Source organism: Malurus melanocephalus, unplaced genomic scaffold (genome assembly GCF_030028575.1).
Source record: "Malurus melanocephalus ecotype Western Australia unplaced genomic scaffold, MMel_1.1 scaffold_749, whole genome shotgun sequence".
Classification (NCBI taxonomy): Eukaryota; Metazoa; Chordata; class Aves; order Passeriformes; family Maluridae; genus Malurus; species Malurus melanocephalus.
The window spans coordinates 29,252-52,649 of NW_026623981.1; the positions used below are offsets into that span (position 1 = coordinate 29,252).

At 47.2% G+C, this 23,398-nt stretch overlaps 2 protein-coding genes across 2 annotated transcripts in view; one reads left to right on the forward strand and one right to left on the reverse strand.

Annotated features, from left to right (window-relative positions):
* The window catches only part of MCAM (melanoma cell adhesion molecule), a 10,620-nt gene extending 7,065 nt beyond the window's left edge, over positions 1-3,555 (forward strand). Inside the window, exons 10-14 of the mRNA XM_057384830.1 lie at positions 228-355; positions 435-570; positions 687-704; positions 1,144-1,288; positions 2,392-3,555. Coding sequence (XP_057240813.1) covers positions 228-355; positions 435-570; positions 687-704; positions 1,144-1,288; positions 2,392-2,413 — 449 coding nt within the window. The 3' untranslated portion in view covers positions 2,414-3,555. The remainder of the gene's footprint in view (positions 1-227; positions 356-434; positions 571-686; positions 705-1,143; positions 1,289-2,391) is intronic.
* A 3,618-nt stretch (positions 3,556-7,173) lies between these two features.
* Positions 7,174-23,398, reverse strand: part of CBL (Cbl proto-oncogene) — a 32,049-nt gene continuing 15,824 nt past the window's right edge. The window contains exons 3-16 of the mRNA XM_057384814.1: positions 22,208-22,354; positions 20,792-20,948; positions 19,193-19,314; positions 18,607-18,744; positions 18,093-18,180; positions 17,547-17,678; positions 16,990-17,193; positions 15,558-15,689; positions 14,355-14,732; positions 13,446-13,540; positions 12,855-13,010; positions 12,256-12,359; positions 11,771-11,953; positions 7,174-9,264 (exon numbers count right to left, since the gene is read on the reverse strand). Coding sequence (XP_057240797.1) covers positions 8,984-9,264; positions 11,771-11,953; positions 12,256-12,359; positions 12,855-13,010; positions 13,446-13,540; positions 14,355-14,732; positions 15,558-15,689; positions 16,990-17,193; positions 17,547-17,678; positions 18,093-18,180; positions 18,607-18,744; positions 19,193-19,314; positions 20,792-20,948; positions 22,208-22,354 — 2,317 coding nt within the window. The 3' untranslated portion in view covers positions 7,174-8,983. The remainder of the gene's footprint in view (positions 9,265-11,770; positions 11,954-12,255; positions 12,360-12,854; positions 13,011-13,445; positions 13,541-14,354; positions 14,733-15,557; positions 15,690-16,989; positions 17,194-17,546; positions 17,679-18,092; positions 18,181-18,606; positions 18,745-19,192; positions 19,315-20,791; positions 20,949-22,207; positions 22,355-23,398) is intronic.

Sequence of the window (23,398 nt, forward strand, 5' to 3'; positions counted from 1 at the left end):
TCCCCGGGGAGGTGTTTGTGGGTGCAGAGTGACCCCAGCATGGCCCCTGATCCCCCGGGAGGTTTGTGTGGGTGCAGAGTGACCCCAGCATGGCCCGTGGTCCCCAGGGAGGTGTTTGTAGGTGCAGAGTGACCCCAGCATGGCCCGTGGTCCTGGGGAGGTGTGTGTAGGTGCAGAGTGACCCCAGCATGGCCCCTGCTCCCCGGGGAGGTGCTGATGTCCCCTGTCCCCAGGGAAGCCGCGGATCGTGGCCATCAGCTCCCCGCTGTACGTGCGGCCGGACGAGGTGGTCAACCTGACCTGCAAGGCCGTCGCCTACCCCCAGCCCACRGTCCAGTGGAGCATCAACGGCACGGTGAGAGCTGGGAAGGGCCGGGCTGGCACCTCTGAGGGGCTGCCCAGGCTCTGAATCCTGCCCTGCCTGCCCTCCCCAGGCTCGTGAGTACCGGGACAAGCAGCACATCACCAGCAACCTGACGGTGCGGGTGAGCCATGCCCTGCTGCAGGCAGGAGCAAGGTGCCGTGTGTCCAACCACCTGGGGGTCAGCGAGAAGCACATCCAACTGCTGGGTGAGTGTCACCACTGTCCCCTGCCCCGGGAACCCCCACAAGTGTCAGTCCCCCCCGGCCCTGCTGCCCTGCAGTGGCTTAACTCAGTGTCTTTCTCTCCCCTCCCGCTCTTCCAGAGGGTTCCATCAAGAAGGGTGAGTCTGGTGGTGTCACCTCTAGCCTGGGGAGGGAGCTTGGCTGCTGGCTTTGCACGGCTTCTCTGGCTGCTCCTGTCCCTGCCAAGCCGGGAGGGAGGCAGAGGCTTTGTCCCCAGCGGTGGCAATGCTGCCTGCTTGTCCCCAGCCTGCTGCCCCACCTAGGGCAGCTTCTTGTAGCCCAAAGCAGAGGGATGGCCTGGTGCCTTGCAGGAATTCCTGTTATCCACCCTCCTATGGCACATGGCAGCCTGGAGCAGAATTTCCTGCAGAAACTGCCCCAACGGAGCGTTTTTGTGCTGAAATATGCATCCTGCAGGGAGCTGGGCAAGCRCTGGAGCTGTTTTTGGGAGAAGGGRTCCTTYCCTTGYRCACAGGGGAAGCTGGAGGGGATCACAGTGGSACAGGCATTAATTACTTCTTCTCCCATCGTGTTTAGATCAAAAGTCAACAGCAGAGAGCCAAGGGGTGATCATCGTGGCCATCATTGTGGCCATCCTCGTGGTGGCCGTGCTGGGCGCCGTTATCTAYTTCCTGCACAAGAAAGGCAAGATCCCGTGTGGCCGTGCCAGGAAACAGGACATGTAAGCAGTGGCAGCTGCCCCCGCGGGGGCCCGTGGGGCTGGGGGTGCTTGCCATCACTCATGCATCCCATCCATTCCCATCCCATCCCACCCCACCGCACCCTGGCAGAGCGGGGCGGGAGCGCGGCCTCGGGGGCACCGCGCCGGGGGCTCGGCGGCTTTTCCAGCTTCCCACAGGGCACTGCCGTGCAGGGAGGAGACAGCAGAGCGGTAGAGCAGCCAAGGGCCCCTCCCTGGGCAGCCCAAAAATCTCTGTGAGCTGGAGTCTCTCTGACCCCGCTCCTCTGAGCCCCGGCCCCACTGCAGAGCATCCCCCTGAGATGGAGCCACGCGTCCTCCCGGCTGTCTCAAAAATTGTCACCTCCCTCCCGTAGCACAAAGCCAGAGGCCCGTAAAGACAAGATTGTAGTTGAAGTTAAGTCAGATAAACTTTCCGAAGAGGCGGGGCTCCTGCAGGGCGCCAACGGCGAGAAGAGAGCCGCAGCCGAGCAGGTAGGACGGAGCGCCGGGCGCGCCTTGCTAGGCGGGGCTGGAGCGCGGCTCGGCGGGGACGGGGCTGCGTGCAGGTAATGCTTCGCTTTGCTCCCCTTCTCACACCGCCCACCCTGCACGGGCCTCCATCATCCATCGGCAGCGCTCGGGGGCCGTGGGAGGGGACAGAGGAGGGAGGGGACAGACGGAGCCGCCGGGAGCGCGGTGCGCGCTGCCTTCGCTGCTCGGCTCTCCGCCTTCCGTGGAGCAGAGCCACGCTCCCCTYGGGGAGCAGGAAATACATAAAAATCTCTATTCAGGGGTCAGAGCGGAGGCTGCAGGGTGGGTTCTCTGAAGCAGAGTTCTTGGGATAAGTGCTTTCCTCTCACCTGGGATGGAGCAGCTTTTCACGGTGTCACTGCTGGGCCACCATTGTTAGGCAGGGCTTGTCACGCTGGCCACAGGAGCAGCTCCTGAGCCCACTGTGGTTTTATTTGCCACAGGGTGGGTGTTCAGCCACCCTGGGGTGCCCCATCTGTCCCCTACCCCACCTGCAGCCGAGCATTCATTTTGTGTTCATCCCTAACCGTGTCTTTTCCCTCCTCCCTTCCTCTGTTTGGGCGCAACCGAAGAGCGAGAAATACATCGATCTGAGAAACTAGAGAGCGAATCTCCTAAGTGCTTTCTTCCTTCCAACCTTTCCTGCTCTTGGATTGCCTTCTCCCACCCCTGCTGCAGCCCCTGGGGGGCACGGCCAGTGACCACTGGCATTTGGGGGCCACCTCCCTGCCTCACCTGGCCGYCACCTCAGCCCAGGGCTCGCAGGTGTTGCCTTAGCAAAGCTGGACTCGCTTTACTACTCCAGAGAAGCCACAGCAATATTAGGAAGAACTACCCCATTAATCCCTACTTGGTGGAAGGATTTGAGGCTCTTTCAGGTAATCTGTTCTGTACACGGCGTGGGAAGGTTTTGATGCGTTTTTTTTTACCCTGAACTTGCTCAGAGGGGCTGGTGAGATTTTGGGATGTTTTTTGGGATGTGCCAGGCACYTTGGCTGCAGTGGTGTGCAGGTTGAAGAAGAGTGGAAAGGGTGTGAGTTAGAGAGGGTGTTTGCAGCTTCTGAGAGGGTTTTTAATGCTTTGCTTTCCCTTTGAGCTGTTCCTGTGTCAGTTTAGCYCAGTGGTGGGAGGAGAGGAGCTGGCAGAGCCAGGAAGGGGCAGCAATCTCCAGAAAAGCTTTTGGATGTCCGGTTTGGAGCTGTGCTGAGCTGAGGGGCAGGGCTCCCCTCTCCYCTCTGAATTGGGTTTATTTTTGGGGTGCTGCAGCAGCAGGTCCCAGAGTTCCCCCCAATTTCCAGTTGACATTAGACAGAGCCAGTCAGTGACGTCTCAGGGTTTTTTTTTGTGCTCAACCATTGCCAGCCCCAGGTCAAACCCCTCTCTGTGCTTCGGTGGCCCCACTCTGGGCAGGGGAGACGGGCAAGAACCCACCTTGAGCTTCTGTCCCAGCCCCTTCTGCCTCGAAATTGCGTCCTCTGAGCTCTGCTGGCCACAAATCTCYGTCCCCTGGGTGTCCCAGCGCTGTCCCCAGCGCAGCCCTAACCAGAGGGGAACCGTCCCTGCCTGCTACACGTGGTGTCCGAGCAAAAGCTTTGGTTTATATATATTTTTGTTGGATTGTGTGTACATTTCCAGGAGTTTTGTTGTCGTTTTTTTTTTCTTTTTGTCCGATACTTGCGAGGTTTTTGGTTTTTTTTTTTTATATATGTGAAAATAAAGTACGGATTCAAAGCTGAGTGGTGGAGTTTTGTTCCCAGGGGCAGAAGGGTGGGAAGGGCTTTCCATAATCCCATTTCTACCCCTCCATAATCCCATTTCTACCCCTCCATAATCTCATTTCTACCCCTCCATAATCCCATTTCTACCCCTCCAAAATCCCATTTCTACCCCTCCATAATCCCATTTATATCCCTGTGGCTGCTAATAATGCAGCTAATTACTACCAATACTAATAAATCTGTTTATTCAAATTAATAATCATGGTTTTAGGTTGTAATAGGTGATTATACTACAGGACCCTAGAAGATAATGTTGTCAAGAGAATTTAATGGATCCCAAAAACAGAATTTGTTGGTAATTGTGTTAATAGTTAAAACCAATATTACAGATGCTGGTGCGTACAGGAAATGATAATAAACACCAATAAATGAATACTATGAATTAAAAATAAGTTAAAAAAATAAATAAAAATAAATAAAAAAAGCTCAAAGCAGGCCCTGTCACTACCCTGACAGGACAGAGGGCAATGACCTCAAGTAACCCCTGTGACCTCAAATAACCCCTGTGACCTCAAGTAACCCCGATCAGGGTCTCAAATGACCTCAAGTGACCCCAAATGACCTTAAGTAACCCCAAATCAGGGTCTCAAATGACCTAAAGTAACCCCAAATAAATTCGTTCTGAAACTCAAATGACCTCAAGTAACCCCTGTGACCTCAAATAACCCCTATGACCTCAAATAACCCCAATTGGGGTCTCAAATGACCTCAAATAACCCCTATGACCTCAAGTGACCCCAAATCAGGGTCTCAAATGACCTCAATGATCTCATTTGACCCCACAGTGGCTTCTTTGAGGGGTTTTATTCAACTTCAGTTGATCCCCAAGTCCCCATTTCCCCTCCCTGACTCGTTTGTGGGTTCCCCTGACCCCTGTGACCCCAATGTCCCCCTCTGTCCCCCCGTGGTGTCCCTTGGCCCCCAAATGTCCTGGGGGTCAGCAGGGCCTGTCCCTGTTTGAGTCTGTTCCACTTCTGGGCCCTTCCAGGCTCTGCAATGTTGGGAATGTGGCACAGCCTGGATTTATGAAATCTACTTTATATGCAAAATATCCACATATTGATATATATGAATATATACCCATGGATAGTCAATATATTCATATATTCAAATATAATTATTTCATGCCTATTAATAACATATTCCTATTACATATCAATACAGAATATATTCAAATAATTCTATTCTAGAATTGTGATATATATGTGTGTATATATACATGTGTAATTCTAGAACTGTGTGATTATTTATATATTTTTATTTATTTATTTATTTCTAGAATTGCTATGCAATAACTATAAAGGTCTCCAGAATAATTCCTTTGGATTCTCGTCCTGGGTGGTGACTTCCTGTCTTTCTCAGTCCTGATGGATTAGAGCCTTTATTTCTTGCTTCAGAATATGTTTAATTATTATAAACTTTGTATAAATCTTCCCTTGTCAGTACTCACAATATAAACTTGGATTTACCAGGTAATTGTGGTAATAATTACAAAATACCTCCCAAGTCAGTCAGCAAAAAAAATTTAAATCCTAAAATATTTTTTTCCAGCAATCACAGAAGAACCACACCACACACAAACCATATGCTACAACAAAGGAAATTTTATTTAAAAATAAAACTTTGTTTTGTTTTCTTTCTTACTGACACAGGTGAATGAAATCCCAAACAAAGAAGCTCTTAGTGGGCAGCATACAAGGATGGAAACAATTAATAAATAACATTAGTATAACCTCTAAACATTAACAATGCATCGCAAACAAAATGAGGACTTTAAACCAAGTGAACCTTAAAGCTCAGCTACTCTCTGTAAGAATATTTACCTTCTGTTTTTCCTTATTCTTTACAGATCTGAAAGGATTAAATACTGCTATTATAATTTTATATTAATGACACTATTATACTTTCTTTTTTTAAAATATTTTGTGAAAATCTCAACATTTTTTTTTTTTAACACTGATATTTTACAAATTGGTATTTGTCATCYGTGAGAAAGAACAACAGTAACAGCAGTTCCTCCTCCGCCGGGAATTTCAAACAGAAGATTTCTAGGAGGAACTTTAAAAATAAATGTCCTTATTCCCCGCTAATTTTTAAAGTGGCACCTTTGAGAAGGTAACCTGGGAGTTGCATTTTTTCTTGCTCAACTGGAAAAAAAAAACCCAAAAAAACCAAAACCACACAGACAGCAATGAGCCTGCCTCAGGATTAGCTACAGTAATGTCACCACATGCGGGGTCAGAGCCTGCCTGGCCTGAGGGACATGCACAAAGCAGGGAAAGATTGGGGATTCCTGCTCAGGAGGGCACCTCCCGCTCCCCACAGCTCCTGCTCTTTTTTTTTGGGAGTGTTTCCTGCTCTTTTGGGGAAATCCAGCACTTTWGAYCCCAAGCAARCCCGTGCTMCAATCCTGACTYMACCCCGAGCTCAGCACAGMACCAGTGCAGACACRGCACCTCCACAGCTGAAATGCTACAGAACACAGTGTCAGAGTCCAAGTGACAATTGCCCATCTCTCCTGCTCCTCCTTTTCACCCCTTGCCAAAGCAGTTTTGTGCTCAAAGGCATYTCTGCTGCTTGTCCAGCTCCGTTCATTTTCCCACAGGGGCGGATTCTCRGATCCAGCCTGGCCAAGCAGAATTCCCTAAAGAAAGGCACTAGACATTTGGGTTGTTTTTTTCCTTTTTAGAGTAGCATCAGAAAGTTCATTTTCTTAAGAATAAAGAAGGAGGAGGTGAAGGGAAAGAAGAGCAATCAATCTTGGGCTTAGAAAGAACAAGAAAAATCCACGGTGCGGTGCCTGGATTGACCTGGCAGAGCCTGACCACAARACATGGCCAGGACTCTGCTGCACTCAGTGGAATCAGCAAATTCTTAACGTGTCTAAGGAAGAAAAGGCAAGACTTAAGTTTCTTAAATCAGTTTGAGACATAAACAAGTGCACAGAAAGGACACATGCAGAGAAATCAGCGATACATGCCACAAAGATTGCTCTGTCTAATCTCTAATACCCRGAACAACACCCACAGGAACGTCTCTTGGCACATAAACCCCAAAGACAGGCCTGGGACAGCTCTGCCAGGCAGGATTTCATTGAAATGACAGCCAGCCTGCCACGAGGGGCTTGGAGGGGACAGGGCATCACTGGGCAGGCCACACACACTGGGCAGGACAAGAGTTAAGGCTTTGGAGCTGGCTGGACTCAGCTCTGCTCAGCCCTGGTGACAGTCACATGGCACCTGAACACACCGAGGGGCTCCAGAGCCACACAGAGCCCGTGGGAGTGTGAGAAAGAGGGAAACAAAACCCTCCCAACAGGGTTTCCAGCTGGATCTGCAGGACAAGGAACTGCTCAGGCTCAGCAGTGTGACAGAACAGCAGCAGCAGCATGGCCTGGCTGCTCCAGAGCTCCCAGAGCCATGGCAGCACATCCCACAGGGAGCAGGGCTGGCACAGCAGCTCTTCTTCCCCTTCTTCTTCCCCAGACACTGAACCCACCTTGCCCAGGGCTCCTGGGGGCTGTGCCTGAGCCCTGCACCCTGCAGAGCACCCTGGCCACTGCCAGCCCTGTGAGCCCTGCACCCTGCAGAGCACCCTGGCCACTGCCAGCCCTGGCCAGTGCCAGCCCTGACCCCAAAACAGCAAAGGGTGGTGGCCTCTGAGYGTGGCAGGAGATCTCCTCAGGCTTTCTGAGTGTTTTCTTCACTACAGAAAGGAGGGGAGTAAAGAGAGACAGTTCAGCCTGCCTGGAAGCCACTGCAGCAATTCATAAAGCTGAAGGTCTAGAGAGAAACCTCTACTTAAATTAAAAAAAAAACACTTTATGCTCTGCTAACACTTGTGAAGGCCTCTCTGCCAACTGCAGCCATCTGGCCCAGCCTCTGGATTCCTCAAAAGGCCAAACTGCACCCAACCACTCCAGCAAAATTCCAAACTGCAGCCCTTGGCCTGGTGACCTCTGCTGACCTCAGGGAGGTGCAAATAATGCTGGACATGCTCCAAAGGCCAAGAGCCTCTCAGGCTGTCAGGCTGTGATCTGTCTGTGCCTCTCCAAAGGAACCATCCACTCCTCCAATAYTAACACAGTTAAGTAGCTGAGCAGGCAAGTCTGGTTTTTCCAATGTGACAGCTGAGTTCTGACCTTTAAAGCCACGTGATCATTTCACAAATACAGAATTTTCCCCCCAGGTCTGTTTTAACGGCAGACCTGGCAATACCTCAGAGAAATGGAAATGGAAAGGAGAGCCCCCATGTTGTTTTGACAGCCATGCAGAGAACTGCTGCACTTCTTTGACTGCAAAGCAGGTGAGATACCAACAAACACATCAGCTGCATCTACCAATTCCACAAAACACCCTGGCAYGACGATGGCTCCTGCAAAAGCTCTCTGGAGGAGGTGATGGAATGGGTGTGAAGGCCACTAGTCTGCAACAGCCACCATGCAACGAAGATAAATTAAACATCCTATTTACCAGGTGCAACATTCCTAGGGAAGAGCAATGGGAGTGTCCAGTGACACTGGGCYCCTCCAGCCCAGCAGGGCCACAATCAAGTTTGAGCACTGAAGCACGAAATGCTCAAGGCAAAAAGAGGAGAAGCAGCAGCCCCAGTTCTTTGCTCTTGCTCAAATTCTGTCCCTCCTCTTCCACCCCTCAGAACCACACCGAGCTCCTCCAGCTGCTGGAATCTGGTGCTGCCAGTGCCAGAGCACAAACACACGAGAGAAATCCAACTCACAGCACTGCCAGGATCCAAATCCCTGACAGAAGCTCATCCTGCCATCTCCAGGCAGCGAGGGAGGACYGGAATCAGAAGCAATAACTGCTATTATTACAGGCAAGAGGGGCACCCCACGGCCAACAGGAAGCAATCAAAYGATTCTTCCAAGGTCTCCTATGAATTTCCAGCAGAAAGTGACCTCCCAGCTGCTCTAAAAAGCCTGAGCCGACACACAGCAGCGAACAGATCCAAACCTAGTACCATGAACCACAGGACACACCACACCGACCTCGAGACTTTGCTTCTTTGAGCATCCACTTAAAATTCACAGCACAAAACAACTCCCCCCAGCCTCCAGGGCATCGGCTCGGGGATCCCTTGTCACGACACCTTTCTCTACCAACACCCTGGAAAGAAATCTGTTCTCTCAGACAAGAGGTAGGGGTAAAGGACTCCAAGACACACACTGTATAAAACACCGCTCCGTTTCATCCCACTGCTTTGAAATCTGGAACCACGAAAACCTGATAACTGATTCTCTTAAAGAGGCAGGACTGACCTCAGCACGAAGTCTCTAAAGGAACCCCCTTCCCCTTTGGTGCACAGCTGGGCAGCAGCTGCCCAGGCAGTTGGTCCACAGCAGCTCAGGTGTGGAGGTGCCCGTGTGCTATGTGGCCACGTGCGCCGGGGACGAGATGGACACAAACTCCCGYAGAATATTCTTGGCCATCTCAATATTGTTATGTGCAATGACCAGAGCTTTCTGAATGTCCTGATATGAGTAGCCTTGGCTCATGAGGTTCTCGATCTCGCTGGAGAGGTGCAGGGAGGAGCTGGCCCCGCTGCTGGCTCCTCCTGTTTGGCAGCTCCCGGCTTTCCGCTCGGAATTTATCCGCCGGGGCAGCGGCTTTGGCGGCCGTTCGGGGACTTGGGAGCCGTCCGAAAAGCCTGGAAGGAGAAACAAGTGCACCACTTCAGCAAAAAGATGTGGAAATTTTGCTTGGAACAAAGCTGAGATGACATCAGGGAGATAAATGGCACTTCAAAAAGCTGTCACTGAGCTCTGCCRCTTTCTCCAGCTCTTTTATCCTCCCTCCCAACCGGCTCAGCTTCTCCTCCAGTGTGCAAAAACAGCTGTGGAGATTTTTTTTAATTAGCAGGTCTCATCAGGCTCATTTATTAAGCTAAAACCATATAAAAAAACAACATAGATACCACGTGTGTAAGCAGAGCTCAGCTATCAGCCTCAGAATAAGAAAAAATGACACAGAGAATATTCAGTTCTTTACCAGACATCCCATTTCTTTCCAGAACCAGACAGACCCTCCCAGTTTCACATCCARAGATGCTCCCTCATCTCTCTGTGTGCACAAACCCAAATCCATCAGTCCCAACTCAGCCACCACAAATGCTCCARCAACTGAATTATGCTCTCTGAATGGTCAGCAACTGAATTATGTTCTCCCCTTCCWCTGCTGAAGCTCTCCCTCCTAATGGCAGATCAATAAAGCTCAGCCTGTTCTGCTTTTCCCTGAGTCATTCTGCTGTGACACTGCCCTGCAGCCACATCATGCACTGCTGGGAAGAAAAAAGAACAGCCAATAAACCAAACAAGTCACCAAACTCTYCAAGGAAGTACCACGCTGCTTGATGTGCTCATCCAGCATCTGATCATTTCTGAGTTTTCACCTCCTGCATCATTGCAGAAAGGGTTTTTTGCCAATCACGGGAAACTTCTCTGCATGAATATTTGACATCACCTTAAAGAAAGATTGATTTGTCTCCTGGAAAAAGTCCTCGGGGCACTCTGCAGAGTTTTCTGGCAGCAGAATGGAGTACAACAGACAAATCATGTCCAAACAATCCCTTTTTAAGAGCGAGCACTGCAGCCTGCTCAGAGAAGCAGCATTATGGGGCCTTTGTGAAAAACTTGCACCAAAAGCCCCAAGACAGAGAAGGCTCTTCAGGAAGCAGATTCCCTGAAGCTTCCTCACCAACCACAGCTCAGTTCAGCTCCCTCATCTTCAGAAWAGAAGTTTCTCACACATAAAAAGCTTTTTGTACGTGTGAGAAAAAGGTCTACCCCCTTCTCTGCCCCAAGCTGCCTTTTGAAACAGCTGTTTCAGCTTGAGCTGGATCGAGTTTCAGAGACCATGGGTCAGTCTGAAAGGATAATTACTAAGACAGTTATTTTGGTAAATCATTAATAAACCCAACTGCAGGGTCCAACTCCCAGGAGAAAAAATCTGCCAAGATGTATCCCACGCCAGTCAGGCTTGCTGCACCAGTGCCTGCTTCCCACAGCAGTAACCATCAGCATTTTCCACATTTTCCATTTCCCTGCTGCTAAAGCAGGACAGCAGCAGTGTTATTTCAGAGCTGTAGAAACAAAGTGTCAATGATTAAGCTCAGTACTTCGTCTGGGAGGGGGATGTGACTTGCTCTGTTCTTTTTTATCCCTTTCAGCCAAATTCTGCAGACGCTGGGACAGATTTTAAAAGTGAAAAAGGGAGCAGGGAGGTGGGGCAAAAATAATGGACTTTTCTGCACTAGGAAACTCTTCCCTATGCTAAAGAAGGTCAGGGAAGTGGAATGGTGAAGCAGGAGAACCAAAGACTCACTGGGGAAAGGGTTCTGGGTACAGGAGGTTCTGCCTCCAGAAGGAATGAGAAACTCATTCCTCCTCCTTGGCAAACCACCAGCACATTCAGAACGAAAACCCACAGCAGGAAGAGTTTCAGAGCTCCCTTAAGAGCTGCTGAGCAGGGAATAAGTCAATCATTATTCAGAAAGGCTCTTGGAGACACCARGCTTTCGTTTTTCCCTCAGAGAATGTGCCTTGAAGCCAGAAGGACACGATGTCCTCTRTTCCCCAGGGACAAAAAGCTGACCTTGCTGAGCCACCGGTCCCTGCTCAGAGGAGCTGAGAGCATCAGGCAGAACTCTTGTGCCATCTGCAGGCACCAACTGCAGCCAGACAGAGCCACAAACTGTGCCAGGAGCTTCCCCTTGCAACAGGGACACCATCCCTGAATGGCTGGGSTTGGAAAGGACCTCAAAGCTCATCTCTGCCACCTTCCACKATCCCAGGCTGCTYTAACCCCAAATCCAAATCCTGTCTCATGCCTGGTACATCCTGATACAAAAGATATTCCATGCCCTGTAGGAAATAGTGTTTTAAGGAATATTCTTTAAACTGAGCAAAGTTATTCCTAATTGTGATTTCAGTGTGATTTGCAAGCTCAGGGATTAAATGACCAAGGCAGTGCATTTCAAGCTATAAATTAAAAAAAAAAGCTAAAATAAAAAGCAAACAAAATATCTAAGAATCAGTGTGATTCTTCCTGCCAAACCTGATTTTACAGCTCCCATTCAACATCTCGAGTGAGTGACACAAGTTTCAAACCCACAGAGCCAGCCCCAGCAGCAAGAAGAGACACAAGTGCCCTCTGACCTGTGACAGGGTCGTTTTCCAAGGACATTCGGCTGAAGGCAGGAGTGGCATTGGAGATATCAGACAGTGTGCGACGAGCAATGGCAATGGGGAGTGGTGGCTTGGGGACATCGTAACCATCCTCTTCATTCTCTGACTCCTCGGGGCCRTTGCTGGCAGTGGCTGCTGCCAGGTTCCCCTCATCTGCAACAGGAGGCACATCCTGAGCTCTAGGACTGAGCTATCTCTCTGTTCCCCCTTTTTCCAAACACTGACAGGACACAGAACTAAAGTTTTGCTGCTAAAAGTTCACATTTAATGGCAGCACTTTCCAGAAGGGAAAATTTGGTTAAAAATTTTGCACAGACTCATATTTCCACATGCACCCCAGCTATTTTAACAACAAAAATAAATGTCATCCATTTAATTCAGCCTAAAATGCTGCTCCACTGGGAGCAATTCATTGTACCTCAGTTCCTGAGTTGTTTTTCAGCACACCCACTCACCAGAAGTGCTGACAGCCTCGAAAGCAGAGGATGCTACTTGGGAGTGGATGTTGTACATTGCTTCATACATGGAGCCCTCGGSCTGCTGGTCACAGTCCAAAACTCTGAGGGAGAAAACAAAATTCCTTTCACACAGGTGACAGTGGCCACCACCTCCACCCTGACTCTGTGACAGAGGTTGTGGACAGATTCTCGTTTCAAAGTGAAATCCCCACTGTTCTGTGAAATATCTGTTCCAGAAAATGCTCTGTTAATGTTTATTGCAGTACAGCATCTCAGCTTAAAAGAGTTAAACCACCAAAAATGATACCACCAAAATTGCAGTTTAATAAGAGTTTTGAATTTCTGTTTCTGCTCTTAAAAGGTTCYTGGCAGAGAGAGAGGGAAGGAAGGGGATATCTGAGTCCTTTAATATTGTACAAGGACTCTGCACAAGAGCAGTGGTCACATTTCCTTTATTGCTATTTTAGTCAAGATCTGGTGAAYATCACCGGGGGAATTCAGAAATCTGAGCAAGCAAAATTCCCACCCTGATGTCCCAAATGTGCTGCCCCAGAGCCGGGAGGAGGAAGTGCAAAAAAAACCAYCCAGGATCTCACCGTAAACTCTGAGTCATTTCCAAAGGCATTTTGAGCTCTGGTTTTTGCACAGCAGGACCTGGAGGCACCACAGGCAGAGAGGATGGTGACATGTATTCCGTGTCCTCATCACTCTCAGACTGCTCCCCAGGAGGCAGTTTTGGTACAGGCAGTGGTCTGGAGGCAGGAGAAACGAGATATGAAACATTCACACCAAATCTAATTAATATCAAGGTGCCCTTTAAAATCCACAGTCACCTCACAGCGGCTCTGTCTCCAGAAATAATTTGGTTTGCAGGAAGCAGCCCRCAAGGTCACATTGGCACCAAAAGGAAGTGACAATATCGTGGCCATTTACATCACATAAAGCCCCACTCTAAAAGTGAATTCAGGAAAGAGCTGATGGAAATTGGAGACTGGTTCCTACAGCCACAACCCAGAGGAACCCCCATACTCCTTACAGCTCTTTGGGATGCTGATTTCAGCTGCTTTTTCCATATTGTGGGGTTTAAATCAAAATTTAAAACAAAGGCTGACAGAGTTGTGTCAGTTCTGTCCCTGGCACCAGCACACTGCAATTCCCACTCTGAAGTTACAAAGAACCCAACAGACCTGGCAGCTAAGGAGTAGATGGCATTGGCAGAYGAGGAGGGTTTGATTTTGGGGTGTTCACACTCTGAGGTTGCTGTTGGACCGCTGTTGGAGCTCTGGAAGACAAAATTCCAAACCAGGAATCAGAAAAAAACCACATGTAGCTGCAAAGCCACTCATTTAACAGCCTCTGTGGGAATGAAGCATCCTTATCTATTCTAAAGCATTTACTGACACCTCAGAAATTGAGGAATTCTGACAGCTTTCCCTCAGTGAGGACACRAGCAGGGGTTTTCCTGCAGGAAGAACTTCAAATGTTTTGAGATTCCAAAGGCCTTGGCAAATTCAGCTGAAACAGGCCAAAATGGGAGCCAAGAGGAAAAGGATGCAGACAAGTAGRGACATTTGGAGACAGGATGACAACTGTGCAAGTGTCATTTTCTTAGAAAATCTGGTGAAAAAATGTGCTTGCTTTCAATTTTAGAAAGCTGGAGGCATTAAAAGGAAAAATTAAGGAAATGGAATCAAGGAMAGCAAAATTGCCTGCAATTTCTTTTGGAGCACAATACGTGCACACTGGTAACAGTGTCCTGCATGTGAACAGACCCAAATTTAACTCAGATTTTATCCTGTCCTCACAGTTGATGTGTGTAGGTTTCTCAGGGCTGAAAATCGAGCAGAGTAAATCAGAGTTWTTCAGAGAACAACAGAAAACATTCTCATCTTTTCAACCCTGAAAGGTGAACAACCACCAGCCAATTGTGGCTGCTGAAACTGGGATTTCAACCTTGCTCCCAAGAGGCATGGAAGCACTTCATGGAATTCACCTGGTTCTTTCCAGCTTTCCCTTGATGTAAGATCACCCTCCTCAGTGTGAGAAAAGGGCGCCTTTTCTCCTAGATAAATTTCAGCCCAGCCAGACCTACTCACCGTGGGGTTGTCCAGGCTGAGCGTGCTCCCAAGCCGGAGGCTCTCAGCCCTGGATTCCACCTGGGAGGGCAGCGAGAAGGGAAGCGAGTGCCGGTTGGAGAGTTCTCTGCCAGCCCACGGATCCCCGGGGCTCACAGCCACGGCTGGGGCTTTGGGGATGGGTCTGGCTGGCCACAGATCYCCCTGACGGTTGGAGGGCAGCGGGGGTGGTTTGTCCCTGGCAGGACAATCGCCTGGAGTGCAGGGCAGGGGCCGTCTCTGCGGGCGCCCATCGCTGCCCAGGGAGTGCGGCCGGTCCGGGGGTGGCGGYGGGGGCAGATCCCGGAGTGTGGGTGGGATGGGCAGAGGTTTGTCCTTGTGCAGAGCACCAGGTGCRGCCTGAGGAGCACAGGAATGAGAAATATTGCTTAGTAAAGCTGTAAAAGATAAACAGGAGGGAGGGTTTTGGGGGTGTTTTTACAAGGAATTCTCTCCMAGGATGCGGAGATATCTCCGCACCTTCTCCAAGGGCTTGAGGAGATAACACAGGAGCTACGTGCACTCCAGACAGGCACTGAACACCCCAGATTCTTCTTTTTGAAGGAAAACATGAGCTTACAGCAGCAACAGAATCCAAACAGAGCCTACTCATTATTAAAAACAATTATTCAATTGTGGGTCATTTGTACAAGTTAACATTCCTCAGTCAGCAATGAGTTTTCACAGAAATTAGTATTTTCTTCTGCCTGAACTTTTACAATTACATTATTTCCTCCAAACCAGATGAARAACTGCTGCTGTATCTCAAGAACCATTAACTTAATGCCACCAAGATCACCCTACTGCCTTCTGCTGATCAATCAGCAAACCAGTTAAATTTTCCCAGTCACACACATTGAATTCCTTCCTTCATTTTCTATCTAAAAAAACGCTTGATGGAAAAATACGTGCAGAAAAGTCGGGAGAGAAAYATGACACCTTCTGTACTAGCTAGAACAAAATAAAAGGGAAATAATCCCCCTCCAAAGGATGCAGGCAGCAGGGATTGAGGCTGAAAATCAGAAACTATGGTGGCAGAAATAGTAATCTGGTAGTTCAGGATGCCAGTCACTGTAAGGGAGGCAGGACTGAAAAGGAAGAAAGTACTTGGGGATGTCAAGGAGAACAGGTAGGGGTCAGCAGATTGTTCAAATCACAGCTGAAAGGGYAAGAAGTGGCTCTGACCTTGGAAGTGGTGCCAGGGCTGGAGGCCCCGGGGGGGTTGGCCACTCTCTGCTGCAGCAGGTCCAGGCGTGGTGGCACGGGAGGGAGGGCAGCCTGCGGAGCCACCGAGAACGGCGACGGAGGACGCTCCACCTGAGACAGGGACAAGGGCAAAATCAGCACATGGCTCAACCCAGCACAACTCCTTCCCTCCAGAGAGGCTCTGCAGCTCTCTGCCTGCAGTGTGGGTGACGAATTGCTGTGAGTAACAACTGTCCTGCAGGAACGGAGCCAGCTCCCAGCACTGCAAACACTCACTCAGAACACAAGGCAAGCTCTGCTGGAGTGACAAACCGGCCTCAGTGAGCAGGAAAAAGCTGCTTTTCAACACCAGAGGGCACGATCTGCTGCAAAGCCTCTGATCCCTGTGCACCACGGTGCAAACTGTGCACCAACCCCTCCATTTTTGTCCCTGGAAAACTGTTTTTCCACTTAACAAATCAGAGCAGTGCCTGTTCTTCTCTTTATTTTCTCTTTTTACAAGCAAGGCCAGCRCTTTTTTGTTTGAATTCACTAAAGCCAACAGAGCACCCAACCTGACAGGATGTTACACCAAGCAAATTGCTTTGCTTCCCCAAAATATGAATATAAAACGCTCCAGGAACAGTATTTACTGTTTAATATGTTATTTTACAGTGTGGAAGATAAAGAGATAAAAGACCATAGGTAAACCAGAGGTGAAGATTCTTTCTGATCAGGAAATGCAGCTTATTTTAGTTGATTCAGCTATTAAAAATTAGCCCAATTCAAACCAACTTCCTTATGCAGTAAAAAATTGCACGAGCAGCAATGAGGTTTTGAAAAGGAAAATGAAAATAAAATGAAAAAACCATGCAGGGATCCACAAGGAATGCCTGTGGTGTACACAGCTCCTGGAGGGAAGCAGCAGCAATGGCTCAGTTATCACACCTTTATGACACAAATTTATCAGCYCCCATATAAAAAGATGACAACCCAATGGAGCTCCTCAGCAGAACAGCCTGCCCTCTACTCTGTTATCCATCAACACTGTGGGAAGGCTGTACCTCCCTGGCTGYATCCATCACTGGGGAAAAAATGATGAATTTTTGCTGATCTGGGTGAATTCTGGCCAGGAAATCAAAATCTAACACACACAGGAGTGCTCCAAACCCAGATCTTCCATCCCAACAGGTCAGGCCAGCTTTTGCACCTCTCTAAGGATTCTTGCAAGACAACACACAAAAGATCAAAGGCTTCAAACTGTGATCCCAAACTGACAGTGTGAAGTGAGCTCACAAAACTGGACCTAAATCCCTGTTTTCCACAGGGAGCAGGATCTTTTCTGTTATAAGGTCTGACAGCCCTCACAGGCACAAATAAAAGACACGGTGGAGATGGAGAAAAGGCTCTGCAGCCATTTCAGTGACCTTACTTTGGTACCAGCGAGTTCTTTCATCATGAAGAGGGAATCATCAGCTTTGTCATCATCATCATCATCRTAATTRGGAGAGGGGGTTCCTTCTGCCCCTTGCCTGGACAATCCTCCTCCTCCTCTGGGGTCAAAGGGATCCACCACGATGGGCTCTGTGCCTTTGATCTCACAGCGGCAGAAGGGGCAGCCTTGGCCTTCTGATTCCTGCAGGGAGAGAAAAAAATCTGTTCCAGCAGCCTTTGGGGTGCAGGAATTATCACCTGGCTCATAAACAATCAGCTTTTAACCTACTTTTTGGCAGGTAGCTTTCAACTGAGAGGAAGACAAAGGCAAACTGGGCTACAAATATGGAATGTTTTCTCCTTGAAGTAGAAAATCAGCTTTTGAGCCTGTTCTCAGAGTTTTTGCCTGTTCCATATCTAAACAGTTTCTGACATTATGAGCTCAATGTTTCTGCTGTTTTCTCTCCATACCTGCAGGGAACTGTTCTGAGGAGAGAATATACTGGGAAAAGAGCAAGCTGCCCTGAGAGAGATGAGGAAGAGGCCAAGGCTCACCTGCCAGGCTGTGAGACAGGAGGTGCACATCAGGTGCCCACAAGGCTCAATCTTCACATCCTTGTCRTTCTCAGCACAGATTTTACACAGCTGGAACGTGGAGCCCATCTCGCAGTACAGCTCATATTGTTCCTGAGGGAAAGGCAGMATAAAATCACAAGGAGAACAGAAATCTGCAAAGATTTCACTATGATTTGATGTGCTAGATGCATCTATCAAGCTCTGAAAAAAGTAGAGTTCAAATTATCCAGAATATTCATGTAAGCATCCCAAGAAAAGCACATTTCAAGACTGTTAAAAGGCAAAAAAGCACCAATATTTGTCAATATTAAAAGATTAGTTCTGAAAATTAACCCTTAAAATCTGTCTTTGCAATGTCCTCTGCCCATCCCTGTCATGCAAAGATTTCTGTAATTCCTGTAAAATGCAGTAGCCTTAAAATAAGTCTTGGGAATCTCAAGTATGACAGAGTTGTATAAACAGTTAAGGAGGGCTGAAATTAGGGARAAAGCCAACGATTTTGCTGGGATGGAATATTTGACTCACCTGTGTAACTTTAATGTGGTCCTGAGGTGTGGGCTCACACAAGCCAGTCAAGTCAGGATTCTGATTCCGACCATCAGGAAATAAATAACTGGAAACAGTTGGGGAAAAAAAAATCTCTGTATGTGCCTGTACAYACATATACACACACATATATAGGATTTCTTTTGGGGTGGGAAGGAAAGAAAGAACAAAAGTGAGGAGCAAAGGATGGGAATTCGAGGTATTCTGAATTCAAAAGAAGTTTTGGAAGAATTTTATGATTGGACAAAAATCAAACATGCTATTCTTAAAAGTATTGGTTCAAATGAAGGGCTTGACAAACAAAAGGGATTTATGAGAAGGGAAACACTGCTGCACATTTATCATCTGCTACTGCCCAGYTCTCCAGTGCAAGGACAGCTGTCAGTAACTCCTGAGTGCCAAAATAGTTCAGCAATGAGTTATCCCACTGACAGCAATGGGACTATTCAACATTTAACTGCTTTGTTGTCCTTATTTTTATAAAGTTACTTACAAGCCTTCCCTGAAGCCATCAATGAGTGCTTGGAACAGAGGTTTGTTGTGGGGGATTGTCTGGAGAATGTTCCCATCTGCAGTGACGTAGCCAATYGCCCACTGACCCAGGCGAGTACAGCTCAATCGGAAAATGTAACTGAAAACACACAGAGGAAAGGAAACCTCAGTTTGGAATGGATGGAGAGGATTAAATGACAGGTAGGGAGCCTCTGTCTGGGCATATCAAGCAGCAAATAAAAATTAGTAGGAATAACTTGCAGCAGCTTTCCTCAATTGACCCCCAGGCAGTTCAAAGGGGAATTTTGCAATATGATACGAGGTRAGCAAAGAATCCAAGCACTGGCCCCCAGGTGAAATTAAACCCAGAATCCAGARCAAGAGGAGTTAACATCCTTAAAACCATTTGTTTCAAATTAAATTTCAAAAAGCCAACAAACAAACAGACKACAGGAAGTTTCCATGTTTAAAAGCAGCCCAGAAATAACCACATAACCTCCAGAAAGGACTGCCCTCTGCACACAGAGAATCTGTCAGCAATCCGTGGTGTCAGCAAGAAGAGCCCTGCTGGCTGAGCTCTCTCTCACCTGCCAGGTTTGTGAATGAATTTCTGCAGCCGGGCTTTCACCTCATCATAGGTCAGGAATGCCATATATCCAGGGTGAGTCACTGCCAGGCTGTTCCAGTTCCTGAGCAAGGACGACCATGGCTGGGGAAGCACCAAAAAAACAAATGAACCCCACATTTCTGAAAGGTGTCACTATCCCTGAACCAAAGRGATCAGTCCTTCAGTTAGAGAAATATGTTTCTATTCCACCCTAAATCCAGCAGAGAAACCAAAACACACGTTCCCAAATGTGGCACTTCTCTCTTGTTGGTGATAAAATCATCATTTAAGATAGACCTTAATCAAAACTCCTTTAATAAATACTAAAGGAGAAGTCACTGAGATTACAGCTCGAGAATAGCCATCAATTGTGATGCTTCTGCAGAGAAAATGACTCATTCCCCAGACAGGGATAAAGGCAGGAGTTTAATGAGATTATGCACAGGCCCAGAAACCATGACTGGTTTGCTCTCCAACATCAACTTCCTGCASGGCCTGGGGACAGTGACCTCCCCTCTCAGTCTCAGTTTCACTGTCTGTAACTTGTGACTCTTCCTCAACCACCCAACCTCACTGGGGTGTGGCAAGGACAGAGGCTGCTCTGAGATCTGAGTAAAGAAACCAGCACATACTTCTCAAATATTCCTTAAATTTTCCCCAAAAAGTCGTAACAACTGTTTGAAAGCTCTCAACCCAAAAAAGGGCTTGGGTGTCAAAATCTCAACTGATTTTTCCAATTTTTTTAACTTGTCTACAAGAAAGTATCAGCACTCCCGAAGAACTCAGCATCCCTTGGAATTTGCAGCAACTCTTGACTTGTTCTTTATGTACAACACTTGGAAAAAAGTGCTGAATGAGATCAGCTACATTGCGACACCAAACATGGGAATTTTTCATCTAGACATATCTTAATTACAACCCACCCTATCACATGGGAAAAGGCAAGTCAGAGCCAAAGAAGTAAGTGATTGTTCTTGTAAATACCCAATTGTACCATCAGAAGCTGTGTTTTTGAATTTAGCACTATTAGAGACTGCAGGGAAGAATTTTACCTACTATTAATATCACTTCAGGGATACAGAGATTTCTCACACAACACAGACACGTCCACAACATCCTGGCTGGGTCAGTTCAAAAGATAGGAAGCCCAAATTTCCATGCTTGAGCTCCATCCTGAACACCCCCCCCCACACCATGGAAAATAAATCTGACAATAAAAAAAAGGACAAGGGAAGACAGAGTGATAAAATGAGCTTCACATTTCCTGGCTTGCAGAAGCTGTGTCAGAGCTTCAGTCTCAAAGTGACCTTTGAAAGGGAAAACCTGATTCATGGCAGGATGCTGAATGTGCCTGGGAGTTGCAGTGTATATTTAGGGATTTTTTATTCTACAGCCAGAAATATCCCACATTTTACTGCAATACTGGGTCTTAGATATTATTTAAGGGATGGAGTGCAAGGCAATCAAATCCCATATGGTATAAATAATGTCATTTCCCTATGGATAATACTGGAAAAAAAAAAAAGTTTAACCTGAAGCACTGAGACACTTCAAGTAATTCCTGTTCTCCAGCTCTTACCTGGAAGAGTCGTGTGAAGATATCAAACTCAAATACTGAAATGTAGTCATTGCAYGTCAGGTCGATGGTGGATTTTAGGGCCATGGCTTCCAGCCCAGAGCTGATGGGGTGCACCTCGTGCAGGGCCTGGCGGAAACTTTTCCAGGGAACGATGGTCCTGGGGAAAACAGGGAATGGGATAAATGGGATATGGCTGAGAACAGCACCACACACCCACAGGTTATTTTAGTGAGTATCCATGGCATGGTAACAGAACAGAGAAAAACCAAAAGTAGCTACAACAGATTTATTCCCATTACACGGATATTTCTTGGTACTGCAGGAAATCAGCAGCCAAAGGAACTTCAGACAAATTTCTCTGCATATGCAAAATTTTGGATTTAAAAGTCCATCTCTGCTTTCTCCTTTCCCTCTTTTTGCAGTCCTATCACAGCCTCACTTGGTAATAATGTCATGATGTTGCAGCTGGTAGAGAAGGAGTTAACAGTCTAGATAGTTTAAAAAAAAAAAGCTGCACACAACTCTCTAAAGAAGGATTAACTGGAGAAGAAAGATAATCAGAAGCCAAAACACAGGCTCCTGTTTAAAGGAATATTTTCCTTCTTTTAATATATTGAGTGGARTAGAAACATAGAAAGAAAATGCCTCACTTGAGACAACTGTGTTATTCATGAGTAAATATATTAGGGCTTTTTCTTCTGACAGCTACTAATTAAACTCTTTAGGTGAAGTAGCTCAGCTCCCTCAGTCTGAAAGCAGTACCCAATCCATTAACTTTAATCCCCAAACATTGCTGTGAACACCTCCACTGGTTCATTCGGTCAGTGTTTCATGAGATACAGAAATTAAACCTGACATTTCAGCAGCCTGCACACAAAGACTGTYGAATTTCCCTTTCCCCTTCACTCTCAGCAAAGCCATTTTGCAAACAGAAATTCAAAGAAGGAGAGAGGGGAGTAAGTGATTGGAAACACTAATTGGGGGGAAGATGAAAAGAATATAATGGCTTAGCTAAAGAACAACTCATGTTGGGGGCATGGTAACCTTTGGAAAAAGAAAGATTATTTTGCATAGCTTGTAGAGCTTACTTAGAAGTTAAGGAATTAAATCAARGAGAGGAAAATTTAAGCTGAATAATCAAGGGAAACACTGTGACAGTACAAGAGTCTCCTGGGGAAGGTGGGGAAAGACTCATCACTTGACACATTTAAAACCAGACCGGGCAAAAACCAGGGAAATTTAATGTGGAATAATTCCTTACCTCACCTCAGAGATGGACCAAATGTCCAGTAGGACTCTCCCATCATTTATTTTAATCTGACTAAGCCCCTTCTGAACGGCCAAACAGAACTCTTAAAAAACACTRTGTGCAATTTGTTCCCACACCTCTATTTTTAAGCCCAGTTAGAAACTTACTTTTCACCAAAAGCTTTTCTCCAAAATTCTGCAGCATCTGCCTTGGTGATCCGGAACGTGTCTCCCTGGAAGAGGCCACTGGGGAAAATACCTTTGAGCTCTGCCAGCATGTGGCTGAAAATCAGGGACAACTTGGTCAGGTTCCTCCTGCAAAGGACCACAAAAATGGTTTCTTTTAGAAAAGAAGAGTTTCTCACTCTGAACAAAGCAGAAACAGCACTTATTGCAATTCAAGGATGATCCCAGCATGGAAAACTCTTATTTGGGRCTCTTTCAGGTGTTTCCTCAGCATTCAGAACATCCAAATCATGGRAATTACCAGCAAGGTTTGTGTTTGTCAAGACATTTCCCCCAATGACAAATTCTGTATAATCTCTTTAACYTGGGCAGGCCATTTCCAAGGCAAAAATCCTCCCATGGAAACACATTCACAGAAAATGTGCAATATTCAGACYTCACCTATTGAGCACTGAAGACAAAACCTCATCAGCTTCCTTTGGTCTTGGGTCTGAAATTTCTTTTTCAGAGCACATAAAACTCCTGCTTCACCAGACAATGGAAGCTGAATGTCTTTCCAGGTCTCTAGAGGCTCCCAAACAATAGATTTGCTCAGGGAATGCTGAACTGATAATAACAGGCCCAAGCTCCCAAGGGAATGCAAAAACACCTGCAGGTTTTCCCTAAAATGGTAATAACTTAGACACAAAAGCTTCATGGTCGAGGCYTTCAATCATATTCTCTTTAATTATCCAATTTGAATTACAGCTGGTACCTCAAGTCCCTTCTCTCCCTGATGACACTGAGCTATCAGGAATGCTCTATCCCTCAGGATGTGCCCTTTTCTAAGCTGGAGAACAGATATTTTCTGCTCTTCTATTCACCAGTGACACCTCTTTCTCTCACTCCTTTATCCAAACAAAGGATGTCTCATTCTCCTCCACTCCATTGCTCGGAAAACTTCCTGAAAAGAGACAGGGATGTTTCTAAGCCAGAGGTTTGTTTTTTTTTTTTTTGAAAAATTGTTTGGGTTTTTTTTTGGGAAAAGCCCCCAGCTGCTCTTCCACAAACTGTCCCATTTCCCAGCTGTCTCTGGATGTGTTACACACTCAAATTGGGTATTTTAAAGCACTTCTGCACTTTGGGTTGTGCATCTTCCCCTCCTGGTGGCACCTTAAGTAACCCAAAGCTGGG